The sequence below is a fragment of the Cygnus atratus genome, chromosome 6 (genome assembly GCF_013377495.2).
Source record: "Cygnus atratus isolate AKBS03 ecotype Queensland, Australia chromosome 6, CAtr_DNAZoo_HiC_assembly, whole genome shotgun sequence".
NCBI classification, from domain to species: domain Eukaryota; kingdom Metazoa; phylum Chordata; class Aves; order Anseriformes; family Anatidae; genus Cygnus; species Cygnus atratus.
Window position 1 is genome coordinate 17,340,814 of NC_066367.1, and position 12,584 is coordinate 17,353,397.

At 44.4% G+C, this 12,584-nt stretch overlaps 1 protein-coding gene across 3 annotated transcripts in view; it reads right to left on the minus strand.

Annotated features, from left to right (window-relative positions):
- Positions 1–10,372, minus strand: part of MTX2 (metaxin 2) — a 33,088-nt gene extending 22,716 nt beyond the window's left edge. Inside the window, exon 1 of one of the 3 annotated variants that reach the window (XM_035567326.2) lies at positions 10,211–10,372. In XM_035567326.2, coding sequence (XP_035423219.1) covers positions 10,211–10,226 — 16 coding nt within the window. In that variant the 5' untranslated portion in view covers positions 10,227–10,372. Of the gene's footprint in view, positions 1–10,195 lie in introns of all 3 variants that reach the window. The other 2 variants (XM_035567317.2, XM_035567335.2) reach the window with 2 other exon arrangements.
- Between the last annotated feature and the right edge of the window lie 2,212 nt (positions 10,373–12,584).

A 12,584-nucleotide genomic window follows, 5' to 3' on the forward strand; every position in this document is an offset into this window, starting at 1 on the left:
GAGGTCACAACTCTGGCCGTGTCTGGACGAGGTGGACACGTGCCCATGAGCCTTGAACCGAGGCCTTCACTTCTTCTCGAGTAGAGCAAACCAAAGATTTTACTGACGCTGTACAGGTTGGATATTAAAACAATCAACTTCACACTAAGATTCACGTATTATTAGACATACCCTAGGAAAAGTATTCTGCAGCATGCTTTCAGAATTGTATGCGGCAGAGACAATGTTCAACAATACCAGAGGTACATGCACAAAGCCCGGGCAATTCTCTGTAGGTTAAATGCCTAGTCGCTATCTGTCCCTTGTCTTCCAACTTCTACTTACTCTGTCTTCTCAGGTGTTCTGAGTATGATGTATTTTTTTCTGATGATTGAGAAGTTTAAATACACATTGCTGCATGAGATGTCCGGATTTGTGAGGTGCAAGCTAAGTTCAAAGACCAGCCCCACAGCTGCCTTCAGCCACTTGCCAAGGCCAAAACCTGCAGCTCGGGGAGCCCAGAAGCCCGCTGGGTAGCCGAGGAGGAAGAGCTGCTGAAGGGATGCCACATGCCTCCACAAGGAGAAAGCGTGCAACATCTTTAACGTACAGCAATGACTCTTGCCTTATGAATGTAGGTGAAGACATAATTTGTAGAATAATAGGCACTAATATTACACGCTGCTTCAGTTCTGTCATATTTCCAATCCATCAAGTTGATTAATGCTATAATAACTCCTCACAAACTTATCATTTGTGCGCTAATGAAGTCAAATCCAGTTTATCCTTCAGCAACTACAATCTTCTGGTCAGTAGATGCTAGTTTCCTAGCTAACAAAGGTTACCGTAGCAGTACATAAAGAGAAAATTAACAAACATTATGGCAATTCAGTTTCAGAAGCAGCTTTCAACACAGCACCAAATTTACGTGTCAGATCCTACGCAACATACATTTTTATCATCAGCTGCTCACAGGATGAGGCAACTGCCTGGAAGCACGCCTTACAGGAACGCTTCTCTGCATACCTTAGCAATAAGGAACCCTCTGGTTCTTCCTTCTGCCTCCAGAACCAGAGGAACTACTATTGTGTGGTTTTCAATAGGTCTGTCTCTTGGGCTTGCGATCTTTATTAGAGGTTGTTTTCCCACCTTACTGAATTTTTTCCCATGCCTAATGAATTCAAATATTTAGTCTTTCATGTGGATTGCCTGCTGTTTGTTCAGGACAAGTGAACCTCATCCTGTTATCTTTCCCTACTTCTCCCCTACAATACCGTTTGTTTTTATGCCAGTTATAGGAAACAACCCATCTGTGGGATCAGCCCTCCTTATTAAAATTGTCTGCATTGTGTTCCTAAGTTACTGGGAAGTGAAAATTAAAGGGACGTGGACACAAAAAGCATCACCACATAAGCCTGGTTATCCCAGGAGCTGAGAATTCAGCAGATGCAGCAACACAAGAAGCAGAGAAGTCAAATGTCAAGCAGACTGCCTACAAAAAAAATCTCCTTTGGTTTTGTAAATGACTAAAAACAAATGAAAATTTCACTACGTTCAACATATTTGCTAGTCAAAGCATTTTACTTATTAACAGTTTAGCATAGAAAATACAGATTTCAAAGAGTTAACAGGGCTCTTTGGTATCAAATTAGAATTTTAGAGGAAAACTCTGTGAACTGGTGTGTTTCATGTTCCCGGTGTAGTTTTAATTACTCAGGTTTACAACTATTAAAACAGATTCCTAGCCTCCTCGTGAGGCTACGAATGACTTACAAAACATTACTGTTCATGGAAAAAGTTTGCAAAGCACAGAATGAGGCATGACAGTCCCATCAAATTCTTTGCCACCAAAAAATATTGTATCAGGTGCATTCTTCAGATTTTGGGATGAAATGTGTTACTTGAGCTACGCTAAGGGCAGAGAGATATTCAATTAGCATTTTGATTTCAACATTTCCAGATGTTTCAAGACTGTCATTCCAATTGTAAGAGCATCCAAATACTTTTGGGACAGCAAGAGAGGAGAATGCACATATGCCCTAAGAAGAGATACTTAAGAGCACCAGGCTTCAGTATCAGCAGGGGATGAGCAGCTGAGGTGAGGCTTACACACGTCTCAGCTCCAACTAACGCTCTCAAAACAGGATGCACTGTACTTCTCTGGGGTCTTTGCACAGAGGTGAATTTCAGTTCCAAGAACTGGTTGCCATAACATTCCCCCAGTGACGACTGGGGAAGAGGAAGGCATCACATCTCAAGACTCCCTGCAAAGCTTCAGTCCCACCAGCAAATTGTTCCAGGCTGTTCAGACATCTTATTAGAGTACCAAACTTTGTTTCAACTCCTACACTCTAATAACTGGGAAACTATTCATCCCATGTCAGAGATGCCTGGATGGATGGGGGGAACAGACATTTTCATCCCCTTTCCCCAGGCAGCTTCACAATGATGAAAGAGTTGTAATGAAATAAATGGCTTACAGTTAGGCCTTTAATCCCATTCCTTAAAAACTAAGTCTGACTGTAAAATAGAGAAGACTAGAACTCTTTACATGTTAAATTGTGGAATATGCTAAAGACCAGTTTCACAGTTTCAGAAGCCTAGTGTGAAGAGCCAGTTTCGAGCAGTATGGTACGTGACGTGCTTGCCTTGCTAGCCTGCCACTCCTTCAGCATACGCTATCAAGCTACAGCGTTCCTGAGTATCGGGCACAGACACACGAAGGAGACCTCCGGGTCCAGGCATCAGTGCTCTCTCCTGTGTGGGAAATGAAGTTATTAAAAGATTTTGCAGGACAATGTTCAACTTGAAGTTAAGTTGTTCCCAGTTCTCGGCACTACCACAGAATTTGGGTGGGGCAAGAACATTTTCAAAAGGCAATGCAGAGAGAAGTTATTTCAACCTTCTAGCTATAAAACTAGCATACACTTTCTAAGAATCAAGGCTAAAGAATTAACACCAAATGTTATTATCCTATAGATTATTTTTCAAGTACTGAAACTACACTGTGAGCCAAAGGAGTAGTAAAACAAGACACTCTCTGCCTCAACTCTCCTGTAAACCAAAATCTACTGAATTCTCACTATGCCAGTAATGTATCTCTCAGCATCTTCTTGCAGCTTCTGTAAATAAAGCTCTGAATCAGCTAACCACCTCTTCCACGCAGTTTGCTGTGTGCTGCTACGTAGGTGAAGGTAGAGCCTGGCCTGGGAACACCTGATCTTCTCGGACAGAGCAATTTCCTGAAATATTAAGTGGAAGTTTACAGACCGTACAGAAACAAAGACTGCTTCTCTGAACTCACCAGATTTGCACAGATCATTTTCCTTTCTGTTATATTAAGCGCTTTCATATTAAACTCGCATAAAGAGGAGGAAAACTAAAACATCTGTATTTACCAGTTTGGTTCACATGGCATTAAAGGCCTGTTGAAACAGCCAAGAGGCAAGATACCCTCTATTAAAAACCAAAAAAGTTGGCATTAATTTGAATCACTGTATTCCAATATTACAGCTGAAGAGATTAACTTACACATTATTTCCACATAGTTTCCTTCAGCCTCTCCCTAGGTACAAAAGTGATTAAATTATAATGAGATACCTCAAAACTGTTTTCTCACAAGAATAAACACCAAGAAATCTAGCCTTACATCTGGGCAACAGCCACATCCAACAGCATTATTTACAAGTCCCCAGGATGTTACAAACATCGTATCAGGCGGCAGGAAGGCAGTCAACCCGCTCGGCTCCCCAAGACTGGTGCTGTGCAGGGGGAACTGCTGCTCCCTAAATCCCGGGTGCAATAACCCAAAGAAAACCACCCTGGAAGCTATCCCACAGACTCCAGAAGGGAAGAGGATTATTAACAGTTTGACATCAAGGTGAACAAAAAGAAGCAGGTGATAACTTGCTTCTCTTTTTGTAATGCAAATCAGTCATATTTGAGGTAGCAATGTATTGTTTAAAGAGAAAATGCCAGGAATTTATGCATCTCTACATCCTTACTACAGGAAGTAAGTGTAGGAATATACTTTGATTGACATCATGAAGCTGCAGCCACTTTGGAACCAAAACAGTTAAAAATACACATCTCATACATTAAAGACAATCAACGAAGGAAGTATGAGAAAGTTGTGAATTAGCTGCCTTCAACCCACCCACACTGAGTACAGATCAATTTCATGTAATCGGCCTGATACTGTAAACTAACAAGGGCCAAGAAAAAATGAAAGCATCAGCAACTCCCTGGCTCTGCTGACAAAGGACCAAGAAGCGTCTCACAGCGCCTTGCCAAATGAAAACCGACTTCCACGCACGTTAAACAGCATGCATTAAATCACGTATCAAATAATTACATCATTTGCTTAAATCCGTCCCAGGCCTCCTTCTTCCAGATATTACAATTCAGATAAATCATGACTGTTCAGTAATTATTGATCGAGCACACGTGTCACCATAAAGACTCAACCTCAGCAGCAATTCCCAAACTCGAGCTTCCCCTGGCAGGAGCTCTATGAGAGGCTGAGCGTGACGCGACTGCAACAGCCATTTAGTATGACATGATGTGCTCCTCAACCCTCCAAGAAAGCTATGAATTGCATGTATCCAAGCGCTTGTCCAACTCTGTTACTGCCCTTGTGCCGACAGCTGTGCATCAGCCCTGCACGGAGCCCGGCACCCTGGCTGCTGGGGGTGGCTCGGTGCCTCTGCGCACACAGTCACGTCTCACACTCACCAACGCGGCCAATGGAGCTCAACAGAATCAAGTTCCCGCCTGCAAATCGTTCCTAAACCAACATTTGGATTTCTCCAGAAAAGCGGGGAGAGTGCCAGCTCAATGACCTCAAAAGACGTATTTGTCAAGTCCTGACAAGCTAGAGTTGTTTTACTTATTCTTGACGTTCAGCATAAAGGCCCCATTTCAAAGAAGCTCTGCAATTCTTAATTATAGCTTTTAATAGATCCCTAAATTAGCCTCTTTCCTTTGTGCCACTTTGGCCCTGATTCAAGACATGAAGCTTCAAGCACAGGGGCTGTCCTGAAGAGAAGGACAGTGGAGGTACGACACTCAAGAATGCCCTAAGTGCCTTACTGGACTAGGACGATTCTGAGCGATGTTATCTACACCCACACACTTTAACAGTCCTTTAGAAGCTCTTTTAGATGGAGAACCCCTCCTTCCCTGCAGCAGTCTGAACTCCTCCTCCCCTAAGGATGTCTGGCGGGCAGTTTGAAAACCCCTTTGTAAAGTGCCCTGAGGAGCTCGCTGCTTTCTCATCCGCAGCACCTCTGATCCACGACAGACATCCTACACGTCTGTCCCACCGGACAGACCTCAATAACCCCTATCTGCTCCAAAAGCGACTCCTTATGCACGCTCCTCCTGCCCACCCGGCCCCTGCAGCCTTTCATTAGGGCTCATCGTCATTCTCTCTTTTCTCTTTCATGTCCAGCGCAAAGCACCGCAGCGTGCTGGCAACAGACTGAGCCGGAGCCTTGAAGCGCCGCAACCACTACACAGGAGAGCATCGCTGGCATAAATGCAAGCAGGGCTAGTAGCAAGGGGAAGATGTCAGCGCCTCTTCTGCTGCTTTAGGACTCACAGTCTTCAAGGCACCCACACACAAAAAAAAAAAGAAAAAAGAAAAAGAGACGACAATATTTGCAACAGTATCTCCCAGCCTCTTCCTCGCCTCTGGGAAACACTGCAGACTCCCCGCTTCAAAATCTGAATGTATTTATCCCTGTCTCATAATCATACCCTCACAGCCTTCCTCATTTCTTTTTCAAGACTTTTTCAGTGAACAAACTCTACCATCTCCAGAATTTCTCCAATATGGCATTCAAATGCAAAAAAATATACATATGCAGTTGCACAAAACCTCTCAGAAAGTTCTTGGTAGGGATGCAAGCATTACGTCGGTTCCAATTTCATTACACAACAGCTAGGAAGGAAGACAGGAACGAAGCTTTCATTCATTCTTGTGCAGCTCGGAGGAACCTACAGAAAGAAACCAGGTTAGTGCCTTGGGACAGCGCGAGAGGAGGGTGTCCTGAGTGCAACAAGAGGGCAGACAGAGAAAAACCCGTTTTCTCCCCAAAGTCAGACTTCTGGGACCTCTCCTGAGCCGAACAGTTAGGCTCCCAAAGAGCATTCATACCCGACTCATCTTACAACTGATGAAACCTCACTTGCAAATCAAATTAGACAACATCAAAATAAGCATTCCTCTTCGTTTACTAATTTTGTTGTCGTATTTCTAGAGCAATACACTTTCCTGCCATGGGAAAAAAGAAGATACCACATTAGCAGAAAACACGTAATAATAGAATCCTGATTAGAGGAAGAATGCTTAGTCTTAATGGAGCCAGAAACAACTGCAGAAGGATATGATTTTATAAGCTGTAATTCTTTTTTAAGAAGCAATATAACTAACTCAAAGTGAAATACGTACTGGACTATGATAATTATGAAATAAAGTCATTTTTCCTCTGCCCTAAGAAAAGGCTAGACAGGCAATCCACTCAAAGGATTGGTTCAAATCAAGTCATAAAACATGTGCCCGAGCACAGACTGCCAAGAGCAGCCTAGCCTAGGAGATTTGTTTATTGAAACTGAATAAGAGTTAAAGGGAATCCTTTTAGTTTGATTACACCCACACACACAAAAAGAGCACACGTGCATGTCCCCAGCCTGAAGTACGCTGTAAGATAAAATCAAGTAGCTTAACAAATTTGGTATTTTCAAAACCATCTCTTGACTACAAGCACCTCTGTAGCAGGCTTAAATAAGCTGTGCTGCAGACAATTTATTATTAAGAAAAAATTACTATTTTTTCACCATACATAGACAGAAGCTGATAACATTTACATATGCACATTCTGATACACAAAATGCATACTCAGTTTAAATCTTACATCCTTTATGTGCAGGAACAATTTAAGAGGTCAGTTTTCATTCCCTATGTTTGTTCTAAGCCAAGTTGCAGCTCGTCTTAATACATAAAACATGCACGTAGGAGATTTACTTCTGCTCTGGCATATCACACTGGAGGTAGACTCGCTGTGAATGTAAAATATCTAAAGGCAGAAGGGCATCTGTTTTTCAAACTGTATTCATTTCCCTTAGTACTAAAACCAGCCTAGGACCTTTGGACATAACTCAACTGCAGTAAACAGAAGTAATTTTCCAGAGATCAAATGACAAGCAAGGATATTATTTTCTCTTTTTGATCACTGATCTAAAACTAATGGGGGAGAGAGAGGGCGGAAGAAGGGGACTAAGCATATTGAGCAATTTAGTGATCAATTAAACAACTTTTCAACAATCTCTTCTAGATGATTTGAGCTGTCAGCTTCTCCGAACTCCTAGAGTTAGAGACATTAATATTCTGGACCACTTGAAAGCTGGCATTCTAATTCTTCTTATAGTATAAACACTCATTTCCTATCCTGTTACAGTGTGATTGATGCTAAGCTACTCCAAACAAATTCTCTACCATATTATGCAATTAATATTTGCTACAGTTCAGAAATCGATTATTTAAAATGTGGCACAACATGCCTGCAATTCACAAAGCTATGGAAATATTTATTATTCCTGGAGACACAGCATCAACACAGCATTTCCACCCATACATAACAGAAAGTGTTCACAATATGGAGATAAGGCACTATTAGAAAAACTTCTGTTAAGCTGTATTTTTCCTCCCAGACACATCATTTTTCTTCCTCAAAAATATCTGTGGGACGTATATATCTTCTCAGTAGCAGAATGAAATATTCTCTGTGTCTGTGCAATGTCCCATTGTGGTGGGTATTGGCCAAGATCCCGGATGACTTAATTTTTCTAGAAAAATTTTCCAATATGAAAAAATTGAGCAATTTTGCCTTTACTTAGTTTCAGTCTGGGACTGATACATAATACAGATGAGCTAAGAAGGCCATGACCCACTGGCAAAGGTATTTATTATTTTCAAGGTAGATAACTGCTTCTGACACTGATTTGCTTTTAGGAAAGCAAAGGCAAAGTCGTAATTTTGTTTTAAAAAATGATCCAGTGGACAGGCCCACAACAAAGATTTGTACCGTACCTTAAGTCCTGGTAAGTAGCTGCACATCCAGCAGAAGTAGAAGATCAATAGAGTAAGCAAGAACCATTTCTGCTCTGCAAAAATAGTGAAGCATTGCCAGCATTTCTGTATTAGCTACCTACATATTTCTTCACCTAGGAAAAGGAGCATCACTTAACCCATGACTGCCAAGTAAAAGATGAGGTGTTATTGTCCTAGGCCTATTACGTTTTAGGAAGGTCCAGATGTACGCGAACACCTCTGATATCCTCAGAGCCCCACTTTAGTAGCACAGTTGTTTCATTTGTTTGTCTGAGGGCATGCAACTGCCCCAAATGGGAGGCAAGAGTCTGCCCAGGAACAATGCAAGAACAGCTTGGAAAGACGGGACAGGAAAGAGGCAGGTGCTGCAGAACTTCATCTTCTTGTTTCCAGCTTTTCAAACACATTTTTCTTACACTGTCACTGTACAGATGCCTACGTGCAATACAGTTTTTGAGTTGGTATTTGTAAGTCCAGCAGAAAGTAAGTATCAGCAACCTGTCGCTCTAGAGTACTCAAAAGGCCACAGAGCAAACAAATACAGCTGAATCAACACCTACTCACGTTTGTAATTACCCTTGTGTTTCACAATATAAATGAATAAACTATACTAAGATGAAGAGATTCAAGACACGGACTCCTGATGGCTCTTGAACAGGAGACATTTATTCCCTTTTTCACTACTACATATACTTTCCCCGTAGCCCCCCGCACCCGAATCTGTCATACAATTGGTTAGAGACCCTCAGACACGTGCCTCGAGCAAGCCAGAAATTGGCCACTGCCCAAAGCTCATCTTTAACACTGTAGCCAATTTACTTTATCTCCACCTTGCTCAAGTTTTTGGTTCTACCGCTGTTTTCCTCATTATCTTTAATTCAGGGATGTGTGAAACAGCACAAAGCTCCCTGCGAATTCCTTTCCCACACTAAGATGGTGCCAGTAAATGGCACAAAGCAAAGCAATGCTGACGCCCTAATCCCCATGCCCTGAGGAACCAGGGTTCTGGCCCTCAGAACGTGAGCATGACCTGTGCTAACATCTATGAATTAACAAATTCCAGTCCAAGAGCCTAGCACAAGTTTCAAGGATACCCGTGGGTCCCTCTGCACACACAGATTCAAGGTCCTCTGCCTTTCCTCTAATGTATTGGTCCCAAACAAGTCTGCAAATTCATATCAGAAATCCAACTTGGGCTTCCATGTTAGAGCCTCCACCAAGTGGGAGACAACTCAGTTCCTGGGACAAATGCCAACTTCTTCCTCAACAGGGTGGCAGAGATAAGCATGCTGCTTCCTTGCAGTATTTATACTTTGTGAGTCTGCGTAGCAGAAAGAAATCAGCAAGAGTGATAAATGAGTAAGGAGAAATCTGGCCAACGCACCGATTCTCAGCGCGCAAGACACTAAGTGGATTTTGAACACCTTACCAAGGAATAATCTGAGCTGCATGGTTTTTCCTTGAGAGCATGTCTGGCTAATGCACTCAGCAGCGATGCACATCACTTGTTTTACGAGCAGGCTTACAGCCAGTTTATTCGGCCCAGCTGTGAACCACCAGAGCACCAGCGAGCACAGAGGCATCCTTATACCACTCGGCTTCCCAAAGCAACGCCGCACATGCCCCGGGGAGTGAGGCACCGCACTGAGCTCTCCCACAGGAGGCTAGGTTGCAATGGCCAAATGGATAATTACGATGTATTTCTGAACCACTGGAAAGGACGTACTTAAAAAGTTATTGCATCAAGGTGAAAGCGCCCGGCAGCACAGCCAGGAGCCACGGGCGGTAACGCAGCGCAGCCCGACGTGAGCACACGGCCATGCCCCCGAGGGATCCGGCAGGGTGGCCGCGGTGGCCGCCCGCTGCCCGGGGCGCAGAGACGGGGGAATTTCGGGTCTAGCCGCGGCCACCCCGCCCCCGGCGCCCGGCCGGAGCTCCCCGGCACCCCGCGGAGCGAGACGCGGCCGCGGCCCCGGCCCTCCCGTCCCGCTGCCCGAGGTCACCCGGGCTGCCCCGCCTGCCCCGCCGCAACCGCGGCTCCCGGGGGACAGGAGCCGGCGGCCGCTGCCCGCCCGCCCCGGCCCGCCCCGGCCCGCCCCTCACCGGCCAGCCCCTCACCGGCCAGCTGGTTCATGAAGACCTCCTGCCACCAGCGACATGGCGCGGCCGCGCTGCGAAGGGCGAGCGGGCCCCGGCAGGCGGAGGGCACGGGCAGGAACTGGGGCCGCGCCGCGGGGCCGACTGCATCCGGGGCCTGCTCCGCCCCGGGCCCGCCTCCCGCCCGCCCGCCCGGGGCGGGGCCCGCGACCGAGCTCGCTGCCCGGGCGGCCTTGCGGGGCAGCTGCCCGCCGCGGGCGGGGCTTGGGCGGTGCGGGCCGGGAGGAGGCCGCGGCCTGCGCCCTGCCGCCTGGGGGGGAAGAAGGGAAGGTGCCTCGGGGCGCTTCTGGGCCGGAGAGCCTGTGGGAAGTGCGGACGTGCTGTGTAAGAGCGCGCGTACCGATAAACAAGTGCGGAGAGAATTTACATGTGGTGTAACGCCAGCACGGGGACCTGTAGTGTACCTGCAGTGTAACGTCAGAGACTCGCTAGCCGTCTTCACATGATACTTTGTGGAGCTACACACGCAGCAATAAAACTAAAATACAAACCTTTCCAGATGTGGAAATGCACTAAATCAAACAACCTTAATTCTGTTGCTTGAGTTCCTGTTCTGTAGGGGACCAAAAAAACACGCAGCTCAGATCTTCCATAGGTGCTCCGGGCCATAAACCACAAATGACACGTTCCCACCAATTCATACGATGGTTGCACAGCCTCTGATTTCTCTGCAGCCCTGTGATAGCCACACAGAATTTCATGCTTCATAGAAGGCAGGCACAAAATGGTGGAGGACATCATTGTGTATTGATACGCATTTTCAGTTATACAAATACCAACAAAAGAAGCTCTACTTGTCTCACTGTGACTCAACTGCCTTTTCTGAGTATTGTCATTGTACATCATTGAAATAGAACTTTTCCTTAAAGTGTTTAGTGGGTAGAGGATAGAAACTTAGAAAGACATACGAGCAAAGTGGTGTTTTGGGACTTATGTCTTGATCTCCTTAGTTAATCCAGTCTGAGTAAAAATTTCTTCAAATTCGCATCCAATTGAAATGTTATCTGAGACACAACTGCATACTTAGCCGCGGTGTAATAATTCTCTTCACTTGGAAATATAATCACAAGGGGAGTGAAAACACAACTGCAATCTGTCAAATGGTAGCAAGAAATGCTGGCCAATATCATGATAGATGAGAATATTTATCCTAATTCTGAGTATTGTGATGGACTCTTGGGTTGACTATTGCCCACATCTCTATCCAGTAAACAGTAGTAAAGCGTATGCTTGGGGAGCAATGACATTTGTTGTTTAACTCATGGCAGATGCCAAATCCTTCAGCAGTGTAAACATGGCTTAATTCTGAAATATTGCAGACACTTCAGATTTGTACTAGTAGAAAAATACATGGAAGGATAATTGCAGATGCTTTGCAGCTCTTTGTGATATATTATATGTACACAGCTTTGATTATGATCCTGTGGAGAGGAGTGAGGGCAAGGGTACACTGGACCGGTAGAACAACATCAAAGGACCTTTAAACATGCCCTGGATCAGACAAGTCCCCAGTCACAGGCACTCTCTACTATTGATGGAAAGTCAGCTTAGCTAGCTTGCTTCACATGACATGTAGAGGCAACATCTAAGGAGCTGAAAGGTGTGAGTTCAGGCTATTCCACATTTTTTGGATGAAAGGATCACAGTGTTTTTCATTTTTAAATTCAGTGTAGAAAGAGCTACTGGGAATGCTGTAACCAGCCCTACGATCTGCCAAGAAAGGCAACGCAATCCATCTTCAGTTCCTCTGGCACTCAAGCTTTATGGAGCTACAACACACATGAGGATTTAATCCCAATAGTTCTCTGGAGATAACGGAAATGACTAAATATGGTTTAGAGCCTGAAAGTAGAAAAAAGGTTAACCTCTAACTGCCTGAACATGCCACACTAATTGCAAGTTAGAATTCTTCCCTGAAATGAACAAGAACAAAGATGTTAGATATGACCGTACATCCCTGGAGTGTGTATCAGTTGGACCGTTAATTTTTTGACCTTTAAAACAAATGAGCAAAGAGAAGAGGCAACGTGAGCATAAAACAATCTGAATTTGACAGAAGGCTGTTCCAACAATCACAAGTGCTTTCTTTATGGATCATACCAAATATGTTCTTTTCAACGTACTGGATGAAAATGCTTCCTGAAGTGTCCTGTGGACATTAAGTTATAACTAAAGGAACTCAGTTAAGGGTATAGCTGCCTTTTCTTCATCCCAAGTTAAGATTCCATATGCAAGACAAACTTTGCATTTTGAGATGTACATCTTGCCTTTAAGGCACCATTAATTTCTTAGTCTTAATTGGATATAAGTCTTTCTTAGTCTTTGGATATAAAGA